The sequence below is a fragment of the Zalophus californianus genome, chromosome 6, assembly GCF_009762305.2.
Source record: "Zalophus californianus isolate mZalCal1 chromosome 6, mZalCal1.pri.v2, whole genome shotgun sequence".
Lineage (NCBI taxonomy): Eukaryota > Metazoa > Chordata > Mammalia > Carnivora > Otariidae > Zalophus > Zalophus californianus.
In genome coordinates, this window is record NC_045600.1 from 73,204,817 (window position 1) to 73,222,367 (window position 17,551).

General features: G+C 42.5%; 2 protein-coding genes and 2 non-coding genes across 11 annotated transcripts in view; all 4 read left to right on the forward strand.

Moving 5' to 3' along the window:
• The window catches only part of CHD8 (chromodomain helicase DNA binding protein 8), a 60,687-nt gene extending 47,143 nt beyond the window's left edge, over positions 1-13,544 (forward strand). For 4 of the 8 annotated variants that reach the window (XM_027572814.1, XM_027572813.1, XM_027572815.1 and 1 more), the window contains 15 exons: positions 71-251; positions 342-431; positions 711-814; positions 2,785-2,914; positions 4,092-4,167; positions 4,629-4,683; positions 4,862-5,069; positions 5,517-5,725; positions 5,817-6,536; positions 6,772-6,923; positions 7,204-7,506; positions 8,827-8,940; positions 9,127-9,306; positions 9,700-9,816; positions 12,565-13,544. In XM_027572814.1, the coding sequence (XP_027428615.1) occupies positions 71-251; positions 342-431; positions 711-814; positions 2,785-2,914; positions 4,092-4,167; positions 4,629-4,683; positions 4,862-5,069; positions 5,517-5,725; positions 5,817-6,536; positions 6,772-6,923; positions 7,204-7,506; positions 8,827-8,940; positions 9,127-9,306; positions 9,700-9,816; positions 12,565-13,131 (3,206 nt within the window). In that variant the 3' untranslated portion in view covers positions 13,132-13,544. The remainder of the gene's footprint in view (positions 1-70; positions 252-341; positions 432-710; positions 815-2,784; positions 2,915-4,091; positions 4,168-4,628; positions 4,684-4,861; positions 5,070-5,516; positions 5,726-5,816; positions 6,537-6,771; positions 6,924-7,203; positions 7,507-8,826; positions 8,941-9,126; positions 9,307-9,699; positions 9,817-12,564) is intronic. The other 4 variants (XM_027572808.1, XM_027572809.1, XM_027572811.1 and 1 more) reach the window with 3 other exon arrangements.
• LOC113910782 lies at positions 3,452-3,561 on the forward strand. Its single transcript, XR_003516268.1, has one exon. It is a non-coding gene; the product is annotated as a small nucleolar RNA U6-53/MBII-28 (small nucleolar RNA).
• Positions 8,542-8,630, forward strand: LOC113910783. Its single transcript, XR_003516269.1, has one exon. It is a non-coding gene; the product is annotated as a small nucleolar RNA U6-53/MBII-28 (small nucleolar RNA).
• A 983-nt stretch (positions 13,545-14,527) lies between the features above and the next one.
• The window catches only part of SUPT16H (SPT16 homolog, facilitates chromatin remodeling subunit), a 38,146-nt gene continuing 35,122 nt past the window's right edge, over positions 14,528-17,551 (forward strand). Inside the window, exon 1 of the mRNA XM_027572817.2 lies at positions 14,528-14,827. Coding sequence (XP_027428618.1) covers positions 14,762-14,827 — 66 coding nt within the window. The 5' untranslated portion in view covers positions 14,528-14,761. The remainder of the gene's footprint in view (positions 14,828-17,551) is intronic.

Sequence of the window (17,551 nt, forward strand, 5' to 3'; positions counted from 1 at the left end):
ACTCTTTACTTTTCATATTTCTATAGGTTATCTAATCTTTTTCAGGTCCAAGGGTTTTTCTCAATCCAAGTCTTCAATGTTTCCCCTTTCCCAGGTCTGTCTATCCCTGTGCCCCGTGGACGAAAGGGGAAAAAAGTAAAGTCGCAAAGCACTTTTGATATCCATAAGGCAGATTGGATCCGGAAATATAATCCTGATACTCTGTTCCAAGATGAGAGTTATAAGAAGCATTTAAAACATCAGTGTAACAAGTAAGGATGGAAATTAGCAAAGACTAAAGCATTTTCCATCTTAAAGTTTCTGCATTATTACTGAGCCAGCTCTTCTTCCCTCCCTTTTAGGGTGCTATTGCGGGTACGAATGCTATATTATCTGAGGCAGGAGGTTATTGGAGACCAGGCAGAGAAGGTGTTAGGGGGTGCCATTGCCAGGTACGGTTATGCTATATTTTTCTTTATGTATTTCTCTTTATACCCTGCCTTATTCCAGAAAAGATTGGTTTACTTATTTCATTCTATACTATCTGGGATAACTGGTAATTAAGATCTGTATATCAGGTGTTTGATCCTATGCTGGATACCAGTGGAAGGAAATAGATCCATGAGCATTTAAATTAATGGATAAAAGAAGATAGGTATAATAATCTTTCCAAGGATTGTCATTTTAATTCCCTTCATTGCTGTGCTGTTTCTGCTCTCTTACACCTTTAGTGAGATTGACATATGGTTCCCAGTAGTGGATCAGCTGGAGGTTCCAACAACATGGTGGGACAGTGAGGCTGACAAGTCCCTGCTCATTGGAGTCTTTAAGCATGGTGGGTACCTTTCCTTAGTTTATTCCTTTCCTATTGTTGACTTACTTCCATGGATGGAACACATAGCAGAATGCTCATGGCCAATAACTGAGTTCTCTGATTGATCTTCAATAAAATTATGTTTGAATAGGAAACTAGTTCTTAAATATCCAGAGCAAAGCAATTAGTTCCTATAAATAGATGTTCAAAAAGGCCAGATGGATAGTTAAATCCTAAGGTGGGGAGTCTTCCATCTGTTCTCTAATCCATGTTATCAGTCTGTATGTTTTGCATCTCAGTTAAGGTTCCACGAATCTGGGGAGGTAATATATGCCCATTCCTATTAATAATAACCATGCTTAATTTGTGTGAAAATGTTCTACTTATGTAGCATCCCATATGTCTAAATATTCAACAGTTATTCTGATGGAAGTGTGAGCTACAGTGAAATAAAAATAAAGTACAAGAAGTGAGAGTACTCCCTTTTCAGTCTAGCCTAACAACAAATCCTAGGTATTAGAAGCAGTGAGTGCTAACTAACTTCCAGCCCAGTGACTTAGTGAACTAGAATATCATTTCTTTTTTAAAATACTTTTCTGTTTATTTCTATAAAATATAAATAATGGCACTTAAACCACATGTTTTGAAGAACTTTGATGGATAAGAAAAACTGTGAACATTTTCTAGCCTTAAATTTACTTTTGGGACGAGGAGGTTTAGAAGAGTCCAAACACCCTGAATTATGTTCATTCACTCATTCATTCATTCTCTGTTCATCAGATACCCAGTGCCTCTTTGTTTGCAGGTATTTCTTTCTTTCTTCTTCTTCTTTTTTTTTTTAAGACTTATTTATTTGAGAGAGAGAATGTGAGTGAGACAGAGGACGCACAAGCCAGTGGGAGAAGGGGGGAGGCAGAGAAGCAGACTCCCCGCTGAGGAGGAGTCCAATGTGGGGCTCGATCCCAGGACCCTGGGATCAGGACCCGAGCTGAAGGCTGATGCTTAACCGACTGAGCCACCCAGGCACCCCTTGCACGTGTTTCTTACCCTTCATTTGAAAATGTGTGACCTAGGGGTGCCTGGGTGGCTCAGTCGTTAAGCGTCTGCCTTCGGCTCAGGTCATGATCCCAGGGTCCTGGGATCAAGCCCCGTGTCAGCTTCCCTGCTCTGCAGGAAGCTTGCTTTTCCCTCTCCCACTCACCCTGCTTGTGTTCCTTCTCTCACTGTGTCTCTCTCTGTCAAATAAATAAATAAAATCTTTAAAAAAAAAAAGAAAAAAGAAAATGTATGACCTAGGGGCAGCTGGGTGGCTCAGTCGGTTAAGCGTCTGCCTTGGGCTCTGGTCGTGATCCTGAGGTCCTGGGATCGAGTTCCGCATCAGGTTCCCTGCTCAGCCGGGAGCCTGCTTCTCCCTTTGCCTCTCACTCTCTGTCTCTAATGAAGAAATAAATAAAATCTTTAAAAAAAAAATTTTGTGACTTAGCCCTAATTATTTTACTTTTTTCCCCATCTGTGTAGTAAGAATGATAATAGAAAAATTACCAGTTAAATGGCTATGTAAATCTGTCACCATTCTATAAATATTCTGATCAAATTCCTATCTTTCGGGGCGCCTGGGTGGCTCAGATGGTTAAGCGTCTGCCTTCGGCTCAGGCCATGAGCTCCAGGTCCTGAGATTGATCCCTACATCGGGCTCCCTGCTCAGCAGGGAGTCGTCTTCTCCCTCTTCCTCTGCCTCTCCCCACTGCCCCTGCTCTCTTGCTCTGTATCTCTGTCTCCAATGAATAAAAAAAAAAAATTCCTATCTTTCATAACTCTTTGTATAAAACTCTTTGTAATTGCTATAGAACTATTCAATACAGTAATATAACCCAACAGCTGTCCAAGTTAATATTTTGCATTTTGAGTAAGTAGCTCATATATTTAAATTATTCCAGCGCAGTTTAGGCAAAGTGAATCTTTTCTTTGGTTTATGGTCCTTTTTCTTCTAGGCTATGAGAAATATAATACTATGAGGGCAGACCCAGCCTTATGCTTCCTGGAAAAGGCTGGGCGACCAGATGACAAAGCCATTGCAGCAGAACATCGAGTGTTGGATAATTTCTCTGACATAGTAGAAGGGTAAGCATTGGTGTTTAGTTCTCTTGAAGTTCTGAGTCTACCCCTTGAAAGGCTCTTAGTTGCTTCTGCAAAGTGATAACATAATTCTGGCCTTGACTGAACCCATTGGTATTCTTAATGGTGGTTATACTCATTAATGATAAATTCTTAACAAAGAGTGGGACCAGCAGAAAGGACTCCGTAAACTAGGCTAAAACCACACATTTGCCATAAGATGTAACCAAGGGTGAAAATGAATGTTACTCCCAAATGGCTTATTTGACGTGCTTGCTTCAGCAGCACATATACCAAATGGCTTATTTGATGTTCTGTTCAGTTTTTTGGAGTGTTTTTGTTTGTTTGTTTGTTTTTTGCAATGCTTTTCTGTGCAGCCACAGTAGCTGAAAGGACAACTGAACTGGTTGTCTTGGAAGATAATATCCATGCAGCTCTCCTATGTCACTTACGTGGTAGAGCCTCAGGAGGTTTTAGCCCTGGTTTATCATATCGCAATGGTGACTGACACATACAGGCATATATACTCGGTCTGGATACATGTCTCGATGATGAGTTGCCATGCTAATACTGAGTCACCAGGTAGGGCAGTGTTGCCCTAATTTGGGTGCCAGTGAGTTTAACAAAACTTCTCACATGGAGACCTGAGGGGCATGTGAAATATTTGGCTTAATTCATGAATACCCATGCACTCTGCAATTGAGAGATTTCTCTTTGATGATCACAACCTTAGTTTGCTTAGTGCAGGACCCTCAAAGGAAATTGGGTTGGTTATTCATCACAAATTGTTTATTATGTCACCCTTCTACTCAATAGAGCAAAGTAAAACAAGCAAACATGGACTATTTAAATGTAACAATTAAATAGGAAAGAGGAGAAGAATGGGTAAACAATGAAAAGGGCTATCAAGAGAAAGGAAGTATTCTGGCCAAAGTATTTCATTTCAGATTCAAGCAATTTAGAATGGCACTTTGTCAGTTTTTTCCCATTCTTCATCCTGTTGGATGCTCTATTTAACCTTACTCAGAGCTTAGCACCTGGCCTGCCATCTCTTTGAGCATGAAGGAAAACCATAGTTCCATGCTGGATTGTATGTTTGGCCAGGTATTCATCCTAAATTCCTCTTAGTGAAAGAAGATACATTCTTTTTTTTTTTTTTTTTTATGCCTTTGGATAATTTTAGGGTTGACTTTGATAAGGATTGTGAAGATCCTGAATATAAACCACTCCAGGGTCCCCCGAAGGACCAAGATGATGAGGTGAGGAATTCTTATTTGAGAGTAGCTTTGCTCTACTATGACTAAATAGTTAAGTATTCTCCCATTCCCTGGATTCTGAAGTATATTGATTAATTTATAATACAAAACAGAAAGTAACTACTATTTGAGACTATAAAGTATATACCAGCTGGGGGAGACTAGGGATGACTTTGTGGAGGAGGAGGTGGGACCAAGCTGGATATTGAAATATATTATTTGACTGCTAAATTCCTGAGTCCCTTTATTTTCAAGCCATTAATAGCAACTGATTTTTTTTTAGGTTCTACTTTTCTTACTCCTTTAGTTGGTTGCTTCCATTTTTTTTGTGAGGGTTCATTAGAAATTTTCCTAGATCCCTTTGGTGCCATAGAAGGACACACATAAGAAATTGATTTCAGAATGCCAACTTCCTCCCCCTTTCCCTCCCCCCTCCATCCTGTGGGGTGGATCTCCTTCTCTAGGGTGATCCCTTGATGATGATGGATGAGGAGATCTCAGTGATTGATGGAGATGAAGGTAAACTTCTAGGTCAACTAGTATAATTTTGTGTGGGGTGGTGGGTTGGGGAATTACTAACTGAATTCTGTCCTGTCCTGGGATTTCTAAGAGCTTTGCTTTTGGGTGGGTTGAAATACTGGTGGTATCTCTACTACCTTTCCTATACTTCCTATTCATTCTGCTTTGCCTCCCACAGCCCAGGTAACCCAGCAGCCAGGCCATCTCTTCTGGCCTCCAGGCTCTGCTCTGACAGCTAGGCTTCGGCGCCTAGTAACAGCTTATCAGCGCAGCTACAAGAGAGAACAGATGAAGATAGAGGCTGCAGAACGAGGGGACCGGAGACGGCGGCGTTGTGAGGCAGCCTTCAAGCTAAAAGAAATTGCGCGGCGGGAGAAGCAGCAGCGGTAAAGTGTGGCTGGGAATTTGGGCTGAGGTGTAAGCTTGCCTTCAGCTACAGGCTATGGGTCCTATATTGAAAAGCATCTTAGGAAGGATTTATTTGGAATTCCCTACAGAGGGACCATCTTTTTTGCCTTTGGTTGTTACTCCTCTGCGACAAAAAAACTCGCTTGTGTGCATAACCACAGCTCCTAGGAAGGTGGCCATTCTCATTGAGTTATTTGCCCACGTATTTTTTCCCTTAGCTAGCTGGCTAGTCTTAAATTCTTGCATGTTATAGAGTACCTCTTAACTACTTTTTCTGTTGTCTTCTGGGCTGTTTTTTGTTTTGTTTTGTTTTTTTGTCCCTATTTTCAATTTTTTGTTTATTCAAGTATTCTAAACCACACTAAGAAGTAACCAGTTTCCCTGTGTTTTTCTGATCACTGCTGCCTGATTCCTTTTCCCTTTAGATGGACAAGGCGTGAACAAACGGATTTCTATCGAGTAGTGTCTACCTTCGGTGTGGAATATGACCCTGATACCATGCAGTTCCATTGGGATCGCTTCCGTACTTTTGCCCGACTCGACAAAAAAACAGACGAAAGCCTTACCAAGTACTTCCATGGCTTTGTGGCCATGTGTCGCCAAGTGTGCCGCCTTCCGCCAGCAGCTGGAGATGGTAAGCAAGGCTGGAGAGTCTTGGGTGAGGGGGGATGGATGGCAACAGAAACTAATGTGGTTCGTTTCTCCTCCCACCCCATGTCTTGCAGAGCCCCCGGACCCTAATCTGTTCATTGAGCCCATCACTGAGGAGAGGGCCTCACGGACTCTCTACCGTATTGAATTGCTTCGGCGCTTACGGGAACAAGTTTTATGCCATCCCCTTCTGGAAGATCGGCTGGCATTATGTCAGCCTCCAGGTCCTGAATTGCCCAAATGGTGGGAGCCTGTTCGGCATGATGGGGAGCTTCTACGAGGGGCAGCCCGCCATGGGGTGAGCCAAACAGACTGCAACATCATGCAGGACCCAGACTTCTCTTTTCTGGCTGCCCGTATGAATTATATGCAGAACCATCAGGCAGGAGCACCAGCTCCATCCTTGTCACGCTGCTCTACGCCACTGCTACACCAGCAGTATACCTCGCGCACTGCCTCACCACTGCCCCTGCGCCCAGATGCTCCTGTTGAAAAGCCACCTGAGGAGACAGCTGCCCAGGTCCCCAGTCTGGAGAGTCTGACTTTAAAACTAGAGCATGAGGTGGTGGCCAGGAGCCGACCAACCCCACAAGACTATGAGATGCGAGTAACCCCCTCTGATACTACCCCTCTGGTTTCCCGGAATGTTCCACCAGTCAAACTGGAGGATGAGGATGATTCAGACTCTGAACTGGACTTGAGTAAGCTGTCACCATCATCCTCTTCTTCCTCATCCTCATCCAGCTCCAGCTCCAGCACTGATGAGAGTGAGGACGAGAAGGAAGAAAAGCTAAGTGAGTGCATGTGACAGGCTGTTGGCCCTTTTCCCTATTTCCAGCTCCCGCCCCCCCCCCCCCCAACTCTTTCCCTTCTTTTCTAAATGCATCCTCTGGGAGAGATTTGGATTTTGATTTGATAGAACACCAGAAGAGATCTGTTATTCTTTGGGCCTTTATTTAAAGCCCATATAATTCCATTTATATATAACTTTATTCTTCTCTCTTTGCTCATATTCTGTATGATCTCTAGCTGCTGACCGGTCCCGCTCAAAGCTCTATGATGAAGAGAGTCTTCTGTCCCTCACTATGTCCCAAGATGGATTCCCAAATGAAGATGGAGAACAGATGACCCCTGAGCTTCTGCTGCTACAAGAAAGACAAAGAGCTTCTGAGTGGCCCAAGGTAACAGCCTCATGCCTAGACATACAGTCTAGAAATATACTGTAACAAAAACCAGGAACAAGGAATAGATGGTTCTGGGTTTCTTTAATTGTATTTAGTGCTACACATTTTTTCATGAAACTCTTCCCAGTTGACTTAGGGATCTGATACTATTACCTCCCTCCTTCTGCCTTACGATTTTTACCCATCCTGCTAATGATGGCCCTATTGTTTGTCACAGAATCACATAGCTGGTACTCAGGCCCTAAAACCAGTATTGATTTCTTTTCCCCCCACTCAGGATCGTGTCCTTATAAACCGTATTGACCTCGTCTGCCAGGCTGTACTCTCAGGGAAGTGGCCTTCTAGCCGCCGGAGCCAGGAAATGGTAACAGGAGGAATTTTGGGGCCAGGCAACCACTTGCTAGACAGTCCCTCATTGACTCCAGGAGAATATGGTGACTCTCCAGTCCCCACACCACGAAGTAGCAGCACAGCTTCCATGGCAGAGGAGGAAGTGTCCGCAGTCACCACAGCAGCAGCTCAGTTCACAAAACTTCGCAGAGGCATGGATGAAAAGGAGTTTACAGTTCAGATCAAAGATGTAAGCTTAGCATTTAGGCACTGGGAAGTGGGGAAGGAGACCAGAGTTTTGCTAACTACTTCACTAAGGGGATATTAAACTTGTTTGCTTAGCTAACTTTAAAAAATGAGAAGGGAGCTGGGGGGCCTGGCTGGCTCAGTCGGTAGAGCACGCAACTCTTGATCTCGGGGTTTGTAAGTTTGAGCCCCATGTTGGGTGTAGAGATGACTTGAAATTTTTTAAAATAAATAAGTAAAAATAAAAAGAGGGGAGAAAAATTAAAGTTCACAAAGCTCCATTGAGGAAAAGTCATTGCAGTAAAGGAAGGGATCTTGTATCTCCTAAGGACCGGATTAAAAGAACCCATATGTTTTGAAAGAAATATAATTGATACAAGGCTTCTTTCGGGTGGCTTGTTTCTAGATCCTAGAAACCTGGTTTTTAAAGATTGAAATCAAATTGTGGGAAAGCTAGTAAAATAATGCCTAAGTATTGTGGGCCTTATTAAGTTAAAAATAAGAAGTCATTCTTAGTGAAATTAAATCAGTGTTATTTATTTTATAGATGGGAAATTTTATTTTTCCTGATCATCTTCCCTATTGAAATCCTATTAGCTGGTCCTTAAGTACTCAACAAGAAAATTTTCTTTTTCTTTCTTTTTCCTTTTTTTTTAAAGTAGTCTCCACACCAGCATGGAGCCCAACATGGGACTTGATCTCACAACCCTAAGATCAAGACCTGATCTGAAATCAAGAGTCAGATACTTGGGCGCCTGGGTGGCTCAGTTGGTTAAGCGACTGCCCTTGGCTCAGGTCATGATCCTGGAGTCCCGGGATCGAGTCCCACATCAGACTCCCTGCTCAGCGGGGAGTCTGCTTCTCCCTCTGACCCTCCCCCCTCTCATGCTCTCTCTCTCTCTCATTCTCTCTCTCAAGTAAATAAATAAAATCTTAAAAAAAAAAAAAAAAAGAGTCAGATACTTAACTGACTGAGCCACCCAGGCACCCCAAGAAAAATTTCTTAAACTAGTATGTGATAGGAATTACCAGGATTTTGCCCCTGTGATGAGTTGCCATGCTAATGTTGAGATACCAGGTGTGGGGTGTTTTTGAGATAAATTCTTCTCTTACGTCTACCTGAGGGGCACTAGGTCAAGAAACGAAATCTTTCTATGGAAAAAGTATATAAGTTTAGATACATTTCTAATTTCTACTATTTAGTCAGATGGCCTTCTCATCATTGAGCCAGAGGATGACCCTTACCCTAAGATCCCCAAAGCTTAATATTTACTTTAAAAACATGTGCCATATGACATCTTGGGTGGGTGGGTTGTCTTCTTAGGAGGAAGGATTGAAGTTAACATTCCAGAAGCACAAGTTGATGGCTAATGGAGTAATGGGAGATGGACATCCTCTGTTTCATAAGAAGAAGGGAAACAGAAAGAAGCTAGTCGAGGTGAGTGGAAGAGAGTTTTTGACATGATGATTAGGTTTTTTTATTCTCACTAATTGATGAAGGCAGTTGGGATTAAGGGACTAGAAGATACTAGAATTATTTTATGGTTACCATTGGCTCTGCTCCCCCTCCCTCCCTGCCCCAAAGAAGAGTATGTGCTCATGGGGGTGGATTCTGGGTTTGCAGCTGGAGGTGGAGTGCATGGAAGAGCCTAATCACCTTGATGTGGACCTGGAGACCCGGATCCCTGTCATCAATAAGGTGGATGGTACTTTGCTGGTGGGTGAGGATGCCCCTCGCCGGGCTGAACTGGAGATGTGGTTACAGGGTCATCCAGAGTTCGCTGTCGATCCCCGATTTCTAGCGGTGAGTGGCAGTTCCATCCAGCAAGATTTAAAGTCATTCCCGTGGTATTTAAGTTGCGTGAGAGGGAGGAAGCATGCCATAGTATGTCATTTTTTTCTGTATCTGCCGAATACCATAATATCCAGTCTTCCTAACTCACAGAGTTTTTGTGAGGATCAAAATAAAATAACGCTAAAGCACTTATTAAACTAAATACTAGGCAAATATTTATTATTGATTATATAACTACCTAATTTTGGGGGGAGAGATCTGCTAATGGCAGTTTTCCACTGGGACTAATCCTTAATTTATCCATGCAATAAGAATTTGTTGTCAAACTAGACACTAGTACCTTAATAATTACTCCAGAGAGATTTTTATTCCTCTAGGATAACTAACAGTTTTCTATTTCAGTATATGGAGGATCGCAGAAAACAGAAGTGGCAGAGATGTAAAAAAAATAATAAGGCAGAATTGAACTGTTTGGGAATGGAACCAGTACAGACAGCTAACTCTAGGAATGGGAGAAAGGTGAGTGAAACTGAAGCATTACCACTCTTGTTCCCACATTAGATGTGACTGGAGAAATAATTCATGTTGTTACTTCCTTTTTTCCAGTGTATGGAAAAATATATCTTCAGTCCACCAATCAGGAAACTAGGGTAATTTTATTGATATTTTTACAGTCCTTGTCACCATCATCTGTAGAGGAGCATAGAATTCTAAAAGTAACTTGAGCACTTTAAGCATATTAAAACGTAAGGATGAGTAAGATGTGTTGGAACAGTCAATGCTTTCTGCTCTTCTGACTAAGGGATTTTGGCAAATCCTTTAACCTTTTCAGTTTGAACATCCTGAAAAGTTGAGGGTATACGAGCAGATAGTCTCTTAAAAGTTTTATGATCCTATACATTTTAGAAGTGATGTTGGGCCTACCAGGGACAATAATCATAGCATTTCCCAACATGGAGGAAGTTGAGAATCACTGATAATAACACTAGTAATGGAAAAAGGACAGGAAAATATGTTTTATAGTTAACAATAACTTCGGTTATTCCATTATTTTCAAATGTACTTAGGCTTTTATCCTAGTTATAGGCCATTTGGTAGATGAGGTACCCATAATTCTTTGCAACAAAATGTGACTGTAAAAGTTTCTCTTTGCTATGTTTGCCTTACTTTGGTCAATAGTTGTCTTTTTTTAAACATACTAAATCATGGTTTGGTAAGCAGTCATTTAAAATGATTAGCACTTATCTAATCATCCCCCACTGGATCTTTTATATACATCTTTACACATATATGTTTATATCTAAAACCACATGGTGTGTCTTTTAACAAAATTGATTTCCAAATGAACAATATGCATCTTCTGCATTTAACAAATTTAGATTGTTACTTTATACATTGTAGTTATTTGTGAGGTCCATTTTTGAGGCTTATTATTTTTACATTGGTGAAAGTGGTTTCATATAAATACTGTTACCATAGAAGAATATTTTAACTTTTCCTCATAGCCTCCATGGGACCAAGAATAAGAGTGGTTGATATGGGAGACTGATGGCTGGAAGGCTGGTGCCTTCTCTGTCGTGAATTTCACATTATAGAGCAGCCTATAAAAAAGGCTTTTCCTCCAGTATTACCTATTTTTCCCTCAAGTGTTTTGCTACTTCTTTATACTCAGTTGATAAATCTAAGAAAGGAAAGATCCTAGGGAATCACAGAAAATCATAATATGACTAATACAGAATTCTTTTTTTTCTTTTTTAAGAATTTATTTATTTGAGAGAGAGGGAGAGAGGGAGCGTGTGAGCTGGGGGAGGAACAGAGGGGGAAAGCATCTCAAGCAGACTCTGTGCTAAGCTCAGAGCCCATTGCAGGGCTCAATCACCCGACCCTGAGATCACGACCTGAGCCAAAACTGAGAGTTGGATACTTAACTAACTGCACCACCGCCCCAGTACAGAATTTTTTTTAAATTTTTTTATTGCTATGTTAATCACCATACATTACATCATTAGTTTTTGATGTAGTGTTCCATGATTCATTGTTTGTGCATAACACCCAGTGCTCCACGCAGAACGTGCCCTCTTTAATACCCATCACCAGGCTAACCCATCCCCCCGCCCTCCACCCCCCAGTACAGAATTCTTAATGCAGACAGAATTAATGGTGTATTATTACTGGTACCTGCAGGAGTTTAGGTGCTTTTATTGTTATATTTTAAAAGTCTACACAAATACAGTGTATTGAGATGTTTAGTTTTCCAAATCAGAAAGGTATATTCCCATGTCAGGTGTTAGGCTTAGATTGGTAAGTAGAGTCCAGAGACACAGATACCAAATGTCTGAATTTAATGCCAGTATACCCAGTATTATACTTAGGTCTAGCAAAGCAGAGGCACTAGAAGTAATAAGTTCCAGCTTCAGTATACTTAGTCAAAATTTACAGTCAGAATATCCAGGGGTGCTTCGGTGGCTCAGTTGGTTAAGTGTCTGACTCTTGATTTCAGCTCAGGTCATGATCTCAGGGTCATGAGATTGAGCCCTGTGTTGGGCTCACACTGGGTGTGGAGCCTGCTTGAGATTCTCTCTCTCTCCCTCTGCCCCTCCCTGCCCACTTGGTTTCTCTCTCTCTCTAAAAAATAAAAATAAAATAATTTACAGACAACATCTAGAAGAAGCAACTTAAAATTCAGTAGATATGTTTTTTATCAATGTGAAAAACACTTTATTAAGTTTCGTGAGGAGCTCCCCACAATCTTTTTGTTGTTCTAGACATCCAGAAAGAAGTCTTAACCTGACCTGTCTTTAGTTTACCACACTCTGGTGTGCTAATGAGTAATAGTTTTGTAAATGTCAATATAGTTGTGCTGTACTTCACATGGTAAGAGCATGTGAACAACCTGCCATCAGTAAAGTGTACTGTGCAAATACTGATTCATTCACTGGCTTACTCAGTCTCCTTGTTAACAAAGGTAAGCATCTGTGAAATGGCTGGATAGAGTAAAGGTACAATGCAGTCATGGAAACAAGCAAAACTCTGGTTCACATAAGTGTCAGTATCAGTGTCTCCATTTTAGCTTTAGCACTGGAATGCTTCTAGCAGCTGTATCCAGCATTTCCCCCTCCTATTACCATCTAACCTCATCTGACTATGCTTGCTTTGTCCCTCCTGAAGATATTCAGTGAAAAAGCGCTTGCAAGCTAGGACTCTGTTGACTTCTAGTTTGCTTTTTTCCTTTCTTTGTTTTTACTATCTTCTGCTCCTTCCTCCTAGGGTCACCATGCTGAAACTGTGTTCAACCGGGTTTTGCCAGGGCCTATTACGCCAGACAGCAGCAAGAAGCGGGCCCGTAGGATGCGACCAGACCTTTCAAAGATGATGGCCCTGATGCAGGGTGGAGGCACTGGGTCCCTATCTCTGCATAATACCTTCCAACACAGCAGTAGTGGCCTGCAGTCTGTGTCATCCCTGGGTCACAGCAGTGCCACTTCTGCATCTTTGCCTTTTATGCCGTTTGTGATGGGTGGTGCAGCATCATCCCCTCATGTAGACTCCAGCACCATGCTTCATCACCACCACCACCACCCCCACCCCCACCATCACCACCATCACCATCCAGGCCTGAGAGCCCCTGGCTACCCTTCTTCACCAGCCACTACCACCTCTGGTACTGCCTTGAGGTTGCCACCACTGCAGCCTGAGGAGGATGAGGACGATGAGGATGAAGATGATGATGATGATTTATCTCAGGGCTATGATAGCTCAGAAAGGGACTTCTCACTCATTGATGATCCTATGATGCCAGCCAACTCAGACTCAAGTGAAGATGCTGATGACTGAAGCCCCAGCATGGTCCCCGTTGCTTGGGTGGCTGCTGTATTTTCAATTACTCTGGCCCTTGGACTATGGAAAAATGGGAGGGGCAGGGGAGATGTGGGGAAACCCAGGACTCCAGGAGGTGAAAAGGAAAAAGAAAACTTGTACCTGATTGCTTCCAAATTTGAGAGGATTGGGTGGGCAGGGGGAACTCCTAAAATAATACATGACCACTTCCTCATTTCTGGGGAAGGAAAGGAGACTAGAGCAGCTGATGTGCTCACCCCTCCCTAAACCCCTCCATTAACCACAGACTATGTAGCGCTGGCCCTAGCCTCTGGCGGAGCCTGTTCCTGGCCGAACTGTGGATACAGCTGGAGGGTCAGGAACTGTTACCTTCCTTCCCCTTGGCATTAATAAATTTAAGTTAATCCTTTTCCATTCTTCCCTTGTTCTATATTTGCTAAAACCCAATATAAATGTTAATTTTGAATTCATGATGGGTAATTTCAATACCACTTTCCTAAAGTTCATTATTGTGAATACAGCTATCTTGGATAGGACGGACAAGTCATCTCTACTCCATTAAAGGATATATGTAAGTGTAGTCAATCCAGCTTGCTAAAAGCAAGTGAATTGTTTTAAGTTAAATAGTGGGCAAATGTACCAGATTTAAACTCCCAAGTTCTTGGAAGAAATGAGAAGGAAGAATTTCTTCAAGGAACCATGTACCTTGTATTTGGAATTAACTGAAATAACGGTGCTTTGGGGAAGCCATAAGAACGGCATCACTTCATGAACTGTGGCAAGGGAACAGGCTGACTGGAAGGAACGTTGTCAAGACTTGGGCCAGGGCGGAGGACGGGGTTGGGGGGGGGGAGAGGGAGCAGGTCGACTGGGTTGTGTGAAGCCCCTCAAACCATTTGTTTAAGACTCTTCCCCTGCCATCCCAGCGCTCAGATGAAGCCTGGGCATTTTATTTCCCTAAGGCAAAGAGTTTTGTGGGCTTTTTCTCCCTGGTTAGTGCTCTCTCTCCTCGCCACAAAGGATCCTTCCAAGTCCTGGAGCAGCAGAGGCTTTTGCTTCCCCACCATTTAGGAGGGAAACGCACCTAAAGTTCCCACTCCCGACCCACGCCAGATCCCGCTCTTTCCGCTTCCCCTTCATTTGTCAGTGGGTGGGGCCGTTGCAGCGGCGCGCGGCTGCTCGTGTGGGGCGGGGCAGGCACGGCAGGCCTCCCGCCTCAGTAGTGCCCAGCCGCCTCCGCCGCCGCCTGGGCCAGAAATCGGAGCTCCTGGAAACCGCAGCACGGCTGAGAGTAAGGGCGGGGCTGAGCGTCACGTGATGACGTCGCCTCGCGTGCGGCTGTTGCTAAGTTGACAAGAAAACCCCGCGAAAATCTAGACTCTTTGTGTTGCACATTTTGTTGATTTCCCCACTGTCTTCCTCTCCTCCAACCTCCGGAGAGAGATTTAAAAAAAAAAAAAAAAAAAAAAATCCCAAGCGCTGTCGGGACCCGGAAGCGGAAAGGGCATCTTTGAGGTCGATACTTCCGGGTCACTGGGAGAGTGCGGGATTCCGGGGCCGAGAGCGGGTGGCGGATCCGGGACCTCGCGTGATTCTCGGAACCCGAGCAGGAGCGGCGTCTGTGGCTATGGCTGTGACTCTGGACAAAGACGCTTATTACCGGCGAGTGAAGAGACTGTACAGCAATTGGCGGGTGAGATAGATCCCGTAATTTTCCCTGGGGAGCCCCCTCTGCCATCCCATAATAACCCCGTTTCTCGGCGCCCTTTTTTCCTTTTCCGTCGGGAATTCCCGGTTTCAGTGTCGCGCCCCTTTAGTTGCTGCAGGACCATTCACCGCAGGCCGCCCCCAGCGCCGCCCCGGAACAGGGAATCCCCCGCAATCACCCTGCCCTGCGGCCACCACCATCTTCCCCGCGTGCTGGCCCTGGTCATGCAAAACAGCCTCCTCTCACGGTCTCTTCCCGCCCTAGAAGAGGCATCATCCTTCCCTCCCACTCCGTGATCACGTCTTGCTGCCCCCCTCCTGCAGTGTTCATACACACCCACGCACTCGCTCTGTCCTTCCAGAACCAGAGTATTCCGCCCCAGGTCCCGCCAGAATTACAACCTTCTTCGTAAAGGGTGGATGGAGGGGCTGGTAGGATGTGATCGGGCTTTTCGTGTTTATCGTTTGCGGGGCTTTTGCTGGAGTTAAAAAAAAAAATACTAATCACGCGCAACCGTCTCATGTTCTAGGCCCTGCCGTGGGTAACAGAGAAACCTAATGCTGAAAACCTGCAAGCTTTAGTAATGCAAAAACGATGTGATGCCTAAAACCTCATTAGTTCTCCTCCTTGGTAGAGTATCCGGGGCACGTGTTGAGAAAAAGCTGTTGCAGTCCCTAGTATTTTAATGATTGGGTAATTTTGCCGCTTGAAAAATGTCCACGGTTAAAATTTATTTTTATGATAGTAATTTATCAGTTCATATATTTGATTGCATCCTGTGGTGCAGGCTGAGCTGTCTTGAGTCTGGCCTCTGAACTCTGTCATCCAGGGAAACTAAAACTAATAAAGACTTTTTAAAACCTGAAAAACGTCCTGACAAAAATGATCAGTTCTGATTTCAGCATTGTAAATTGCCTTTCAAAGAGACCCTCTACTAAAAAACAAGCTATTAAAATTGGTGAGTTCCCAGCCATTCGTATTAAAGGTTCATGTGTCTGTTTCATCTTTTGAAAATAAATGCATTAGATAATAGTAAATAAAATGGATTCTTTGTTGCGTTTTATGAAAAGGAAAAATAAGGACTTTATACAAATAATGAACATAAGTTTTAATTTGAAAATTTTGTATTGGTTAATTTCTAATGAATGTTTCACAGTTTCTTTCACTGTTACATTTTTAAATTTTAACATAATCCATGTTAGAAAAACTCTTTCTAAAAGCCGCATTGTTTTCTAGAGGTCAGTAAGTATAAATGTACAGTAATCAGAAGCCCTCTCTTCCACCTCTAGACCCTGAAATTACACATCTTTGATGTAGAGATTGTTTCTAGTCACAGTGATTCAGAGTTTATCAAGTTGTTCATCTTCTCTAGACCATTCACAAAAGCTGAGATTAATTTAGAGCTCAGAGTTCCCTTACATGATAGATAAATGCAAAACATGAGACTAGGAAAAACTTAAGGCCCGAAGACAGATTAACAAACTTAATATTAAATGATAATCTTTAAATCCAGGGAAGTTAAATTATTGGCCCTAATTTTTTGTTTCTCAAAAATCAGTAAAATTCATCTTGGCCCTCCTACTTACATCATTTGAAGAGGTATGTTACATGTTAATGGTGTTTGAGTTATGAGCGAGATCCATATAAAATGTACTCACTAGCAAAATTTGTGGCTAATATGAAATCTTACTTGAATAAACTTTCTGCTTTCTTGTAACTGTAAATTTTAATAACTGCCCAGAACCCACCTGTAGAATTCCTTTTTGCATGGACAGCCTTTCCAGGTTACAGTATTTTCATTCTGATCTGCTTAAGCATAGATCATGGTTGTCTGGGGTATGGGGTAAATTCTGTTTGCTTATTCTCTTAGCTGTAGCAGAAAGATAATGAAATATATAGGTGCATAATACAGTTTTTCTTTACATTTTTCCTTTTTTAATAAGAAAACTAGCATTGAGATAAGGGAATAAGTTGAAGTTAACTATATAAATCCCAAGCTTTGTATTGTCAGCATCCATCTTCAAAGAACTACCCATTATGACAAAAGTTCACAAACTAGAAAACTAGTTGGGTGCCATATATACTTTTTAGTGTTAGATACCTTCAAGCATAAGGTTTTCAGAACTGTGTTGTGTGTGGGAGCTCCAACTCTTCAGCCACATAGAGTAGAAGAAAACCAAAAAACTAACCTTGTTTTGTTTTGTTTTTTAAATAAGAACAGGAGTTAATGTGGCTCCTTATCTCACTTATCTGCAAATTGAGTTTGGGTTAGATACATATTGTGAGGCTATTGCAAGTAAGATATTTCTTTTTTCTTTTAATTTTTTTTTTAAGATTTTATTTGAGAGAGCGCACATGGGCATGAGTGAGGGGAGAGGGAGAGAATCTCAGACTCCATGCCCAGTGCGGAGCCCATCTCATGGCTCAGTCTCAGCCCTGAGATCATGACCTGAGCCAAAGTCAAGTCGGACGCTTAACTGACTGAGCCACCCAGGCGTCCCAGGAAGATATTATTTCTTAATTACAATTTTCGTACTTATGTCCTAAAAATAGTTGTAGCATCACATACTTCTGTTTCAATAGAAATTGCTAAAACATCAATGAGAAATAGTGTCATTTGAGAGATGAGGAAAAAGCTCAGTCAAAAATCAGGAGATCTCTGTAGTGACTAGAAGTTATTACTGTTTTATGACTGTACTTGGATGTTTG